Raw genomic sequence first — 15,569 nt, forward strand, 5'->3', positions numbered from 1 at the left:
AGACAGCTCAGAAACATCAGTATATATAATTTAGGTGTGGGAGTGCAGAGAATTATGTTCCCAGCAGAGTCTTGCTTCTAGGCATTGCCTGGTTTTGATTTATTGCCTGGAAAGATACACAGAATCTGGGGTTCTTCCTAGCTTTCTTTTCCCCTCAGGGTCTTCCTCAGGTCATGGGCAGGTCATGGGCAGGAAGAAGGTAATGGACAAGGCATCCATTTCTCTGAGCCTCTCCTAGCAGCTAAGGAAACTGCAGGAGTGAAGTTGGTCCTGACAGGGTGTGAGCTGTGAGGTTTGGGGAAAGCTGCTTGGAACACTTAGCACCTCCAGCAGTGACAAGAGTAACTATGCTGGGCTAGTAGGGCTTGTGTCACAATATGGCCTTCTTGGAGTGTCTGTCTCTAGAGTTTAGCTCAGCCCACAGCCTTTCTCACTATGAATATAGTTAGTATTCATAAGAGATCTGTTCTAGGACCACACCTCACCCTGTGCAGATACTGAAATCCAGGAATGCTGGAATCCACGGGGGAGGGGGGTTATGCAGTACACATTTTAGGGCCACACCAGGGCCTCTGGAGGCTGTGCTGAGTGTTCAGCCCACTCTGAGGGCCTCTTCACCCCCTCAGAACACATCCCCTAATTGACCAGAAGCCATTTCCAGTTCACGAACATTATTTCAGGTTATTCTGGGAGTTCTGAGGCACAAAGTGGCCTGAAGCCCACTCCAAGAGCTTTCCCTGGCCTCAGAACACCTCCTTGACCTCCTAGACACAATCAGAAATTGTGTGTGCGAACCATAAGTGGCTTCCAGTCATTTTGGAGAAGCTTTCTGAGGCCAGGGAATGCTGTAGGCTTCCGCACATCTCAGAATACCTCCCAGACATGACTGGAAGTGACTTCCAGTCACATCCTGAAGGCCGTCTGAGGTGCAGTTTTGGCATCTGCAAATGGTGGAATCTGCTGATGACAAGCCCACCGAATGCTAAGGGCAAATTCCAGTTGAAAGCAATTGAAGGCCTTGTGCTAGGAGATTTTGGGAGGCCCAGACCTATAGCATCTGACCAGAAGAAACAGAACTGCTTTCTCTTCTTTATGTACTCAATGAAAGTAGAATATTACTGAAGTTTTAGCATTGGTAAAAAGACAATAAATGTATAACTTTTGATACGTTTACAAAACTATGGAATTAATGATGTTTGCACAAAATGTTGATAGGGGAGTCATAATTGTGTTATAATGTTACACCATATAAAAAGTCAGATCAATTTCTGTCAAGCTTTTGGATGCAAACTTATCAATTATTTAAATCAGTAAGTCTCAGTTTATCATCTTCTATGCAGAAAATGCATAGATCATACATACAATTGATCTTTGGACATTGTTGATCCTAAGTAATTCTTTACCCTTTTTAGTCCAGAAAATTATCTTTTGCCAGTCCTGTTAGTAACCATTATACAGAAACAATCTGAAAATTGTTCCCACATTTGAAAAAAAGCTGTCCAAATTTTCTCCTGGAATATTACAGGTGCAACCTATTTATCCACAGAATTTTTATCTACGGATTTGTCTCAATGCAGATCGGGTGGGGGGAATTGAAAATCACACACACTTTTCCCTCCTTTGCCCTGCACTCTGTTTCAAGGCAGCCCAACACACTGCAAAAATCCCCTGCCTCGAACAGGCAGGGAATAGCCCTGGAGCCCTGGAAGAGGTTCCCCTTGTGAAGGAACAGTAAGACTCCTGGAGCCCCTGAGCCAGCTGAAGCTGAAGAGGGAAAGAGGGGGCAGAAAACCTCTGTAGCCAGAACATGTGCAGCAAAGTAGAGCGCTCTCTCTCTCTCTCTCTCTCTCGCTCTCTCTCTCTCTCACTCACACACACACACACACACACAGAGGGACAGGTGCAGTAGTAACAGAGGGAATTGCTTTTAAAAACCCAGGGAGTGTTTGCCGAATTCCTCCACCCTTCAGACTGAGATAGTGCAGGCTCTCAGTGCTCCAGCCTACAGAAACAAAACAGCCCAGCAAGCAAGTCTTCCCAGCAAGCCAAAGCATGAGATTTAGGCTACAATCTGATCCACACTTTCCTGGGAGTAAGCCCCATTGACTAAATGGCACTTCTGAGTAGGCAGGCATAGGACTGGGCTCTCAGGCTGCAATCCACTCCACACTGACTAGAATGGGACTTACTCCTGAGTAGACAGGCATAGGACTGGGCTCTCAGGCTACAATCCTCTCCACACTTTCCTGGGAGTAAGCCCCATTGTAGTCAATGCATTGCTTCGGAGTAGAAATGCATAGGGCTGGATTCTTAAAAGCTCAGCATCCCAGCCTCCTGGCCTGTGAAAGAGGCTGGGACAGTTGGCAATGGGGAGGGCAGAGTACAGGGAGTGGAGGGCAGGGAGCAGAGGAGGGGGAGGTGATTAAGAATGCTGCCTTCATTTCCTTCCAGCCCCAGGTGTCAGGCTGCAGCGTATTTGCATAACTCTATGCAATTTAGCACAACACATTTTTTCTTAATCGAAGGGGGTCAAGGAACAGACATGCATAAATAGGCTCCACCTGTATTTGATTTATATCTAGGTGTCGGAAATTTTCAGGGTAAGATTGATGTACTTGCCACCAGAGTTTGCCACTTCCAGAAGTGCATGAGTTCATCTGCTAGTTACTAGAATAAGGTCGACATGCTTTGAAAACTCTTGCATCAACAGTTTCATCACAGTAAATATGACTGAGGGCTTCAGCAGTGTTAGGGTTAGTGTTAGCATAACTTTCACTGGTGGCTGCAATAGCTTTGGCATGAGCCGTCCATCTTGTATCTGTTAAATGTTTGGGAACTTTTGACTCAGAAGGCAAGAAATTTTTTTTTCTCTGCCCATAATGTTTTAAGCAGATGGATGGACAGGTGGGTGGATGAATGGATGGAGCAAACGAGCAAGTGAACTCCCATCAATGTGTTCTTGAATTTTGGATTTGTGCTTACATATTATTTTGGTGAAGGCACATCCTGATTTTTATTGTTACAAAAGAAATGAAAGTAATGGTAGTTTTTTTAAAATTTTATTTTTTTGGCAGGATGCCAAGTCTCCCTTTGATTAGGAGGCCCTGGGCTGCATCCTGCTCAGCCCATAAGTAAATGTGGCACTGCCAAGGGCCCACAGTACTACTGATCTGAATGCAACACATCATGGAATTTTAGATGGTAGATTCATTACCCCTGCCTCCCCCATCTCTGTGTGTGGAGAGCATGGGCAATGTGATCAACTGCTGCATTTTGGGGACTGACCTCTCTGTTCTTTTTTTCCTGTCTCTTCTCCTCTGCCCTCCCCCACCTTCTGCAGTTACAAGAAGCAGCTATACTGAGGATGGCTTCTGGAGCAGAGGTCAGAGCAGGTCCCACCATCCCTTTTCTTTTTGCTATCAATTGCCAGCACGCTTGACCTGAAGGCCCACCTTTCCCTAAAATTAGGGCTGGACCTCCAGGCAAAGATTTGTACTATGGACCATACAGCTGGCTGTATCTGACTTGCTATATCTCTTCATTCCAGTGCTAAGAGCTGTTCATTGGGGACCAACTTCATGAGCAGGACCTGCTGAGAACCCTATAAACTTCTTAAGTATGGAGGAGGGTTAGTTGAACTCTGCCCCCCTGCTTTTCTGTAGTCTGACCTCCAGTTGTGGATGAGGAGGTGGGGCAACTGCTAGTAGCTGCTGTCACTGAGTACAAGTAAATCCTAAGATTATGGAGAGAGGAGCTGTCTGCCCGTGTCCCTTTCTCTTATGAGCACTCTGGGGGTGTTGGAAAGTTGCACACCTCATTTCTCCACTTCCCCCATCTTGTTTAAGATGAAAAGTTTTTGTTGTTGTTGTTCTTGATCACCCTTTCCCAACAGGGTGATCCCCCGTTTCTCTCTCTATCTCTCTCAGATATGCTCAGAAACTCCTTTCTAGCGATATTAGTATTGGGATAAGGAGAATACCCAGTGGGAATGCAGATAGGCTGTGCATTTTTCTTGGGATCCTGGGTTTTCATCAGCAGAGATTATGGCTGGTATGCTGCTGGTTACCTGCATAGCAGCTTGTCCTGAATGGTCTGATGGGCATGATTTGGCCTCTGCCCAAACTATTTTTGGGTCATATTCCCAAAAATATGCAGATAGCATTTGGGACCAGAGAAAATTGAGTCCAGTTTCTCCTGCTGTGAAAACTCTTCAGTGTCTTGATATCAGTGTTGCAGTCCCTCCCCTCCTGTGGCTGTAAATTTTGTGTTTACTGGAGCCCATTGTATTATTGGTAATATTGTATCACATTGAATTTGGGTTGTGTGCCTGACTCCCAGGGTTTGAATAAAAATTCCACACACGTTTCTTTTCTTCTCTGCAAACTACAAAATGGAATATACACAAAATTGACCTCAGAGTCCCTACCACTAACTGGTTATGGCTGGTGCCAAGTTCCCTTTAGCAACTCAATGGAGAGCATGGAAGGCACTATGTTACCCGGCCAGCATTGTGCAAATGAAGGCTGACCTCACAGAATAGTTGAGAAGATGATTGGACAAAAGATTTCAAAACACCTAACATCTTAGAAATGATGCATGCAGCCCTGTCTGTTGACCTCCCCACTTTTGTCCTCAGCTGGCAATATCCCACTTTTCTATTGGGATGTAATTTTCTGATTACAGCTTCTCTACACACCCATCTGTCTCCTATTTGGCTCCTGCTTAGTCAGCGCAGAAATGAAAAAAGTCTGGGAGCACAATTCATGAAGAAGGACATTCAGTGGTCCTGTGTTTGCTTGACTCTGGGTCACAGTGGCATAATTCACGACATCATTCAATCAGAAATGAATGAAGAGGGCATGGCAGCAACCTACCATCTCCCCATCTCTGACCAGATCTACAGAGGTGGACTACTGCAGAGGGGAGGCGCCATTTATGAATGTTCTCCCGCATAAAGCAAAACTCTGTTGTCAATAGAAAATAAGCACATCCAGAGGAAAGGTAATGTGGAGAAAAATTTAAAATGCAAGTTTCCTCCCTGTGTTGCCCAGATACTGTCTGATGTGACGTCTTCCATCATCATCTCTGCTTGATCCAATGTCTCTCATTCTGCAGTTTCTGTGACAATCAGAATCTGGTAGGGTTCTCTCCAACAAGGTTCCAGGGATGATATCCCCTGATGGCCCTTCATAGGCACCCAATCTTCTGGCTGGAGTATATAAAAGTACAGCTAGATGATGAAAAATGGCAGGAGCATAAGAAATTTTCACTGTGGATGCAAAAATAATGAATGTCCAGGAGATGAAACTGAGATGCAGCAGATTCTGATGTGCACAGTATTTTCAAACTGGAAAAGTTATAAAGGTACTGGAAAGATTGGGAGGGGGGGGAAACTACTTACCACGATCCTGACTACACAGTCCCTAGCTTAACCTACTTTTGTGGCAAAGAATGTTAGAGTTGCAACCCTTTGTCTGGTAAAGAGTTGTATGGAACCTTGGATGAGCAGGCACACAAAACAGCATACAGTAGCAGAGTTCTTTGAATGCAGTGGTTATATTTCAGAGCAAGGGTTATCACAGGTAGAGTAGTCAGTAAACAGTCCTAGTCAGCACGATGAGCAGTCAGTCCATAAACAACAAATCCAAATCAGTTTTCCAAGATACACAGTCAAAGTTCATTCCATGGTCAGTATCAACATGTATATACTCACATCCAGCCTCCCAAGTTACTGGCAGCAGTTCAGTAGTCTCCTACTACACTCCTACTGCTGCACTGGAAGCTCAACAGACCAAACATTAAGTAGTGGGAGTGGCCAATCAGTGTAGGCTAAGCCACACCCAGGGTGAGGCAGTCACAGGTGTTTGCTGATCCTGCTGACTCCAGCAATCTGCACCTGTTCCTGAACCACCTTGTTGGCTGTGTTTCTGCCTTATCCAGAACATAGACCTGACATCCTCCTCCTTGGTTCAGGACAGTTTATCCTGCTCAGACCCTTAGCCCCAGCATCATACAGTTTTCTTGATGCTTAATTGTGGATTGCACTTTTGTTAGTGCGTCCGCCACGTTTTGGCTGGACTCGCAGTGGGTCAGGGAGATAAGACTATCAGAAACACATTGCTTTATGTTATGGAAGCGCACATCAGTGTGTTTCGATCTCCCCCTTACGCCAGGTGTCGTAGCCATCTGTATGGCCGCCTGATTGTCTTCCATCACGTTAATGGGTTTTGGCACTTGTATGCCAAGATCCATTTGCAGTTGGTTGTGCCAAATAAGCTCGGTGCACGTTAGACTCAGTGCAGCAAATTCCAATTCACATGTTGACAAAGACACATGTTCCTCAACCCTGTTCACTTACCATTGTGCAAGCAAGTGCTCCTCTCTGAGCTTCCAAAGAATAGGAAGTTCAGTTGACCAATGGAAAACCACCCACCTTTCTTTAAGCTTGGAAGTTTTATCACTGGGCTGGAGTGATGTCTTCAGGCTGTCTCACTGGAAGACTGGAGACTCCAATCTACTCCTTTAGCCTAGATCAGGGGTCTCCAAACTTTTTGACCAGAGCGCCACATCAAATATCTGGCGTGGTGTTGAGGGCCAGAAAAAAATCTTAAATATAAAATTTAAATAAATAAATTAGAGATGGAACTCATATGAGTGAATAAATGAGTTAATGGGCTCATTCATTCAACCTCTCTGGACACCCTCCAGACACAATCAGAGCACAGCTCTGGTCATGTTCCATTGAGTGGGCCAGAGGCTTTCAGGGGACAAGAGGTTGGCTGTGGGCCAGAAAGAGGCTTGCTGCGGGCTGCATCTAGCCCCCGGACTGGGGTTTGGAGACCCCTGACCTAGATGGACAAGCGTATTACCCCATAGATAAGGTAACTGTTGCTAATTAGATTAGTTTAGCAGCAGTTACTAATCTCAGACAGAAGATGGAGTCCAAATCCATGTCCCTATGAGTTTTCTCCTCTAGTAACGAAATTCCATACAGACTAGGCTGTTTGCAGAGTAACTTCCAGAAGCTTTGGCGCAATAGCTTCTGGAGAGTTAACTGTCCAAACAATACAGAAAAAATGTGCCATGGGGGAAAAAAATAGAGAAAAAGTAGGGGATAATGCTTTCTTCATTACTGTCCCAGCAGATTCTTCGTGATAAGGGTAGTGAAGATGTTGATGTATTTGTACTACTTAACAAAGTTCCTCTATTATCTGATCAGTAAAATTAATTCCTCTATTGGAAGAGATAATGATATCCCACACATAAGCACATTCTTTTTAAGATGTCTTGCTGACTGAAATTGTATCTGTCTTGGCCTGGGGATATTTCTCTAACTATTTTCTGAATATAAGTTACTTGAGCATTTACAGTTAGACCTGTGGGGGGGGGGGGCACCACCTATCTAATATGTGGAAGTTTATCAATATTACGTGGATGGCATATAAAGCCATGACAATACTGTTGGGCTATAGCCAAAACTTGGAACACACCAACCAGATTGAACTGAATTAATGTTTGCTCATGTGTAGTATCTCATAGTACATATAGGCAACATGTAGCATGAAAGTCTTGGATGTCATCAGGCAGCCTTCTGGGAATCATTCAGAGTGATCTTTTGGATGCAGATGCCACCTTTTCAGTCTCCTATAAAGTTTTCTGAATTTGGGGCCTATCATGGTGACCAGCAAGTTCCTTAAAAGTTGCTTGAGGAGACTGAGGGGCAAATAAAAAAAGAAATATGGATGTAAGCATTTCAATCTGCTGTTTAAGACTTTTAATAACTACAAATAACAGATAGCTAGAGAATATCAAGTAGAGTTGTAACATAAAACAGCATAACCCATCAAGCAGGATTTATCTAGATAATATATACATTTAGTATTAAGAATAGGAACATCCTTAAAAGTATATGCAAAGTGAAGCAAAAGAACAGTAACAGCCAAATGTTTATGTTATTCACCAGCCAAATGTTATGTTATTCCCAGCCAAAGCTGTTACTAAAATGGAGGACAGAGAAAAGATTGGTGCTGACATACCTGTCCACTCTTAGGTTTTGGGGCTGTTGAAATCAGTCAATATAGGTACATTTATTTCGATTAAGTACCCAAATAAAATTAACAATGCTAACATTGTCAAAATAAATACCAAAAACCGTGGTATAAAAATTGAACTCGAAAATTAAAAAATGAAAATAACCCAAAATAAGAGAAAATAAACATAAAACACAAGACATGCATATATGCATTTACGTGACACATGTCATATCACAGTACTCATGCACAACAAATTTTATTTCAGGTCCTAGCTCAATGAAGAAAAACTGTTAAGAGACAAAAAACATTGTATTGTGCCTTCCCATTTTCAAAGAGGGGTGGGTAAATCTGGGATTAATACACACACACATTGTCTCCAGAACTGGTTTATAACTCATAACTACATTATTTGGAAAACCTCCTCTTCCCACTAGTGAAACAGAGGTAAAATACAAAATGTGAAACTTTGTCTTGAATTTTAAACATTCCTAAATGTTAGAACTTGCTCTTATTTCCCTTTTTAGCACTGTAATCCTGTCACTTGGCTACACCATCTATGATAGCCTCCAGATGCCTCAAACGTAACATTCACAAACTTTAACTAATAACAGCAGCTTCTTTGGAACTCCTGATCTTTTCCTCAAAACTGTTCTTCTGTAACATGAACTATCTTCCAAACACCTTTTCTGCAATTAACCCTAGTAGTTTTTCTGTGTCTTTGTTTCTCTTAGTCTTTTTTAACACTTTCCAAAACTCCTTCAGCATAATCTTTCTATCAACTTTGAGCAAGCTCAAGTTTTTGATATGCAGAAAAACCATCCTATCAAGGGAGTCAACTCTGCACTTTTTTTTGTTAAACTTCATTTTGTGTTTTTTTTTGGTTGGGGCATGCACTTTTCAAGACTTACTAAATAACAAAAATGACTGAAATAAAATATCAGCTGCACCAGTAGGCTCTTCTTCATCCCAGTCTCAAGGATTTAACTGTAGTTTAATTAACTGTGAAGCACAGGATGATTCTGACCAGACCAGTTTTTGAAAATCCTTTGCTAACCTCTTGTAACTATGTGTGTGTACTCTTGACAATTTGTGCTGGTATCATTTGGGGGAGAAGAGTTTTTTCTTTTTCTATTCACTCCCCATTGCCTCTCTTCACACAATGCTTTCTTACTCCCAATTGCCACTACAGCACATGCAGTTAACATTGGCTTCTCCATGCTTCATGAGCTCACATGGGGCTTCTTTGTAAACTGGCAACCATGCAACTCAAAGTTTGTCAAATCTCTTCACATGGGAAACTGTTGCCACCATGGCATCTTTTAAGCCTAGTTGTTTCTCCCTTAAGGAGTCTGACTCTTAATAGCAAATTTGGTGGTGTAAGTCCAACAAAGAGGTGTATAAGAGAAAGATTTCTTTCTGAAAACCCAACTTCCAAGATTTCAAAAGGTCTCTTACCCTTGAAATGGCACCTGGATTTTCAGTACTGGGAAACACTGTGCTGGGGGGGACGGGGACACACCCCTAACAGAAAGTCATACAGCACCAACTTGTGGAAGAAAAACTCTGCATGCTCTGAAGCAAGAGTTTTATTAGAAAATTTATACATTTAAGGAGAAAACACCTTGGAATTATTTCCATCCTTAGATGGAGACATACTCCTGTTCCTTGTCTGTTCCTGTTCATTGTCTGTTGACCACTGGCTACTCAATTCATTCTCTGCATGGGTAGCAAAACATTTATCTATAATGTTCCATACAGTTTCCTGGTACAGCTCCTAAAATAGACTTACATCAAGGTTTCTCCTGGTGTAAGTCAAGAAGGGGAAGGGAAGGGAAGAGTTGGGAGGTTGTCCTGTGCTTAAAGGATTCATTGGTCCTAGACACCACACAAGTGCTGCCCCATTGGCTTTCAAATCAGGAATGCACAAAAGTTGCACAGATTATGTGGTGTCCATCAGTATGCTCCCTATTGAGTAATATAGAATATATTGAATAATATATTGTTGCCCTTTCTTTGCAAACATTTGAATGCTTGTGACCTACTGTGATCTACTGGCCTTTTTTATGATTACTAGTTAGGTTTCAGAGTGGCTCCATGTCACACACTACAGTTGATGCATGGACTCTCAGATTACTTGAGCAAAGCTTTTTCCAGATAAATGAGTGGTAAGCACCTAAGATTCACAAGCACTAAGAAGGCACAACATGTGTGTAAACTTCAGAAAGGGCTGTATGACACAGAGATGAAAAATGTACTTATCCTTTGACTCATGTCAATAACTTGATTGTTTGCTATGGAAGGATTATAAGGGTCTTGCAAATCATTTAAACAAAGAAGTGGAAATAAAGGAAGCGGGAGATGCCAATTACTACTTAGGCAGCCAGATTGATAAGGAAGAAGATGGAAGTCACCTTCAAAGTCAAAAGATAAAGACTTTAGACAGTAGAATCCCTAAGAGTCAAGTACTCAGAAGCAACACTGATGGAAACTGATTTTCTTAAACAAAATAAATAACCTTTGTCAAACAATAGCCAATATGGGGCAGCTATAAGAAAGCTGATATATCAGCAAGGCAAATGATATCATTAGGTCAACTGCTATAGGTTGCCAACTAACATGCAGATCTCAGAGAAGTGTGGTACTAAACTTTGAGGGGCACTGTTTTACATTGAATGTTTTTAAGCCATGGCAGGGATGCTGCTAAGTGTTACCTGGAAGTAAGAAAGGTGAGACCTTGGCATCCGCTGAACTTTCATTAGCAGTGCCACTGACCAAGAAGTACTTTGTGGGGTGCAGGTGTGATGAGGATTGTCAACAAATGGTTGGCAACCTTCAGTCTCGAAAGTCTATGGTATAAGCCTACAGCACCCAGTATTCCCAGGCGGTCTCCCATCCAAGTACTAACCAGGCCTGACCCTGCTTAGCTTCCAAGATCAGACAACATCGGGCACATGCAGGGTAACAGTTGCCAACAAGTTTTGATAAATGTTACTGAGATTGTAGAAGAGCTGGAGATACTACCAAACAAGACAGAATAAGTTAGAAAAAGGAGAAAGAAGGAAATGGCATTTTGAGCATGAGGTCTAAGAAGATCCAAAGTGGATATTCAGAGAAGGTTTCTACTAAGCTAATCTGTTGAAGAAAGATTCCAACAGCTACAATATAATTCCCCATTTGGATTCCTATATATGTACAGTGTCAACAAAATATCTGCTGAAGGTGACATTAAGGCATGCAAAATGGCAGGAAAAAATGATGAACAAACTAAGATTATGATGCTGAAGATCTGTGCTGTGAAATTATAGCAATAGCTCAAAGTTTTCCAAAGTCTATACCAGTGTTGCTCAAACTGTGTGTTGGGACTCACTAGGTGGGTTGCGAGCCAATTTCAGGCAGGTCCCCATTCATTTCAATATTTTATTTTTCATATATTAGACTTGATGCTACCATGGTATGTGACTGCATTTGGGGAAATGTTACAGACCTATACTTTTAACAAGCCACTATATATATTCTTTTAACAATGATGGTAAATGCAACTTATTCCTGGGTAAGTGTGGGTAGGATTGAAACCTAGGATAGTTAAAAAATTTCCTGCTTATTGATGTCTCTTCTGGTCATGACATTACTTCTGATGGGTCCTGACAGATTATCATTCTAAACAGTGAGTCCCTGAGCTAAACGTGTGAGAACCACTGGTCTATTCCATTGTGAGTATTTCTTTTCATACTACAACAAAAACTCCTGAATAATGTGCCTGGTTGCACCAGGAATCCTTTCTACATTTCCATTCAGTGGCAAATGGAGTTTCCCAAAGCTTAAGTATTTAAAAACAAGCCAACTAGTTTCTTTTGCAACGTTTTTGAGTATATGTAATAATGTTGCAAAAGAGACTAGTTGGTATGGCATCTATATCAGTTGAACATGCCCAATATTTCACCTGGAGAAGTTGGTGAAAAAAATTGCAAAGGAAAAGGCTTCTATAGAGATTTTGATATGTGTGGTATTTTCAAGTGCTTAAGCAGAAGCACACAGAAAGCCTTGGTGCGATGGCAATTACGGGCAAACCCTCCCTTGTTGGCAAACCGACAGGAATGCTAGTTCCCAGGCTGAAGTGTGACAATAGCTGATACAGCACTCTGTGAAGAAGCACCCATTGTTCTCACCCCTGTATGAGATTCTAATGTGGCTTTATCTGAGAAGTGAATGTAGCAATGTTGCAAGTACAATAAAAACGCAGGAGGAGGCTAGTAGAATCAGCTTCTCTCTCTCTCTGCACTCTCAACCCTCAATATGTCTGCTGTCTCTTGATTTTCTGTCTGACCATTCATGGCTTCTGTTCTCGCACCTATATCCAGCAACCTGACCCCTGGGCTTTGGTTGCTCCCCCAGGGGTAACTGCAACATCTGGCGCCCCGAACAGGGACATCTAATCCTAGAACAGGGACCTCTAATCCTGGGACAGAGACTTCTGCTCCTAGGACAGAGACTCTCTGCAACAATCAGGTACAGTAGACAGGCTGTCTTGTTTTTTTTATTCAAACAGCTTGTCCGCTGTCTACCTCCCACCTATTGCTTTGACTTTCTATTGCTCTAGCCTCACTCTTACAGCCTTGTGTGTTTTCCAAGCAGCCTTGCGTTGCAACCTTTGGATTTCTTTTGTCTCTCTGACTTCTCACTGCATTTGCTTTTACAAGCATCTGATTTTGAGGTCTATTTGCTTCTCAGCAACTTTGTGGCTATGCTAGGTGCCCAGACGTGGGCCAGCCAAGTATGGCAGACAAATTGCTTTGCTTTCTGCTTTGCTTTATTCAGCAACCTGTTATAGACTGCTCCCATTCATTGCTTCATCTGAACCTGGGAACAACAGGGACCCTCTGCAACTTCTAGCAATGGCACAGAGACTTCTGGCACCCTGGCATAGGAACCCTTGCTTTTTCTTATTTCTAGCAGCCTGACTTTTTTTGTTGTTCCCCATTCGCAGCTACATCTAGCACAGCAAATGGGGATCCTTTCTTGCTCTGGCTTCTGCGCCACATCAAGCAGTCCTTGACTTCCGGGGTCTCGGGCTGCTTCCCAGGTAGCATTATTGCTACATCTAGCGCAGCAGGCAGAGACTTTCTGCAATGAGCGAGTATAGTAGAGCCAGGTGGTCTTGATCAAACGGCCTGCCCTCTGCCTCCGAACTCATTGCCTTGACTTGCTCCAATTCTAACTGTCAAACCCTCAGAGTGCTTCTCTTTAGCACTCTCCCTCAGGCAACAAGGTACAGTCTTGTGTGTCTCCCATCAAGCACCAAGGCCCCCAAAAGCCTTGGGTGCTTCCCAGAGCAGCATTCTGCGCTGCTACATCAGGCGCCCAGCCCGTGGGGCCAAGAAAATCGCTTATCAACGCCCGGCAAGGGTTAAAGAGCTCATTCATCTTTCGAGATCCCAATGGTAAGCATAAGTACTTAAGTAAGTATAAAAATAGTACAAGCCTTCGGCTACACACTTTTTATACTCTTTTCTATATCAAGTAGCCTGTTTCAGGTTGCTTCCCATTCATTGCTTCACATGACCCTGAAACAGGGGTCACGTTTCGTCTGACCCTGAAAGAGGGGCCACGACAACAGCTATCTTACCCGCCTTGCACAGGTTACTCATCCTGATTTCAGGATCCAGGTAAGTATAGCATTGATAAGTATAGGTACAAGCTTATCAATACTGCAGCAATGATTTACTGTTTCTCTTTAGCAAAGCTCAGCACCATGTTTCCTCCCAAGAGGTCAAAGACTTAATTTACCATCCAAACTTACGCTCTACAAGTAGAGCTGCAAACACAGTTAGAGGAAATAAACCGTGCTACAAGCCCTCTTCCGCCAGACTATATATCAGCTTATATTTCTCTTTTTCCTCCTCTGCACCAACCCAGCTAAAACAAGCAGCCATCCCATATAGAAACCATGGCTCAAAATGCAATAGCATCAAAAAACTTAATAGCAAAAGAGTCTTTAAAGCTGTCCATAGTTTTCCCTGTAAAACAAGGTCAGAATGCCCAAAGGCAAACAGTCAAAAAAAGAAAACTCTCCCCCATTCTGTGCCAAAAGAGGTACAGATTACATTTAAAAACAGTTAGCATCACTAGCACAGATGCTAAAGAATTACAAAAAGGTACAAAACATACATATCTTTTGGTTCCCTATGGTTGGAAGTTCCTAAGAACCCCTGCACAGAATGCAGTAATATTCCAACCACTTAAAAAGAAAGCCAGAAGTATCATTAGCTAAGTTTTTTCCAAAAGCATGCTAAACAGCCCAAAGCATGTTAAATAGCCCAACTTCGTGTCAGCTGAGCGTAAATTGAGCCTTATAGCCATTTATCATATGGATTTTAATAGCAGGTTCCCAAGTAAATCCTTTTTTCTTATAGGACCTGCCTTAAATTTCATAACAGTTTAGTTGTTATATAGTATCAAAAAAGGTGCAAACACAAGCACTTTATTTGTAGTAAAAAGTATAAAGTGCTATTATTTCATGTTGTACCTGCAACACCTAAATTAAAAGTCCCCCGACAGTTAACTTTAGTGTAATAGCAACATTTGAAAGCAACATTTGTAACAATTGTTAAAACTACTGTTTGACCACCTTAAGAAAGGTCAAAATCCTGCAACACAAGCTATTTTTTTCCCCAGATGTTTAAATAGCTTTATTTTTTAACTAACTTTTCAAAGAATGTGTTTTTCTATTAAAAAGCCATCATTTTCCTTTGTTAGAAAAAGCAGGGAGCAAGCAATAAGACTTCAAAGTCAAGAAGTCTTAACAATCACTCTACCCATTATAAAAAACAAAGAGTTAAGATTTTAAGCTTGCCCAAGTAACACAGGCAAATCTCTCTTTAAAACCAGTCAGATGCTCAATCCCCATTGCTAAAGTAGTTATATACCAAAGGGAAGGTCAGTAAAACCAGTTCTGATCCTCAAACTGCTACCAACAAGCTAAACTCACCCCTCCCTTTCAGCTTAGTTTGTAGTAGTTCCCAAATTTTTCAGTGTTTCTCATTCCACACACCTTTCAGAACGGCAACCATCAGCCATTTTGTCCATCAGCAGCAGTTATCACTGCTTTAAAGTCAAACTAAACCGTATTTTAGTTTAGTTTTAGTCAGTTATATCTTTTTTTTTTTTTTTAAGATGTTTATGTAAAGGTAATAACAAAGCTATTCAGGCTTTTTAAAAGTCTCCCTGTTCCCATAGCTTTGACTGATTCTATCCTGTTCCATCAGAAACCTTTTCTGATCCAAAGGCTTTCATCAGGCCCTTAAAGGACCTCCCTGAATTTACCAAGAAAATGATTTTCTGATCCCATTCTGCTTCATCAAAAAATTTTTCCTGATCCCATAGTTTAAATTCATCAGGAAAAAGATTTTTTGATCCCATTCTGTTTCATCAGAAAATGATTTTCTAGTCTCATTCTGTTCCATCAAAAAAAATTTTCTCTAGTCCCATAATTCTAATCAAGCCCTTAAGGCCTTTTTGTTTTATTCTTATATGTTTCTT

At 42.0% G+C, this 15,569-nt stretch overlaps 1 protein-coding gene across 7 annotated transcripts in view; it reads left to right on the top strand.

The window, feature by feature from the left end:
• Positions 1 to 4,366, top strand: part of IMPDH1 (inosine monophosphate dehydrogenase 1) — a 50,703-nt gene extending 46,337 nt beyond the window's left edge. For 5 of the 7 annotated variants that reach the window (XM_066633354.1, XM_066633351.1, XM_066633352.1 and 2 more), the window contains one exon: positions 3,341 to 4,366. In XM_066633354.1, the coding sequence (XP_066489451.1) occupies positions 3,341 to 3,362 (22 nt within the window). In that variant the 3' untranslated portion in view covers positions 3,363 to 4,366. The remainder of the gene's footprint in view (positions 1 to 3,340) is intronic. The other 2 variants (XM_066633353.1, XM_066633355.1) reach the window with 1 other exon arrangement.
• The last annotated feature ends 11,203 nt before the right edge of the window (positions 4,367 to 15,569 follow it).

The sequence above is a fragment of the Tiliqua scincoides genome, chromosome 7 (genome assembly GCF_035046505.1).
Source record: "Tiliqua scincoides isolate rTilSci1 chromosome 7, rTilSci1.hap2, whole genome shotgun sequence".
NCBI lineage: Eukaryota > Metazoa > Chordata > Lepidosauria > Squamata > Scincidae > Tiliqua > Tiliqua scincoides.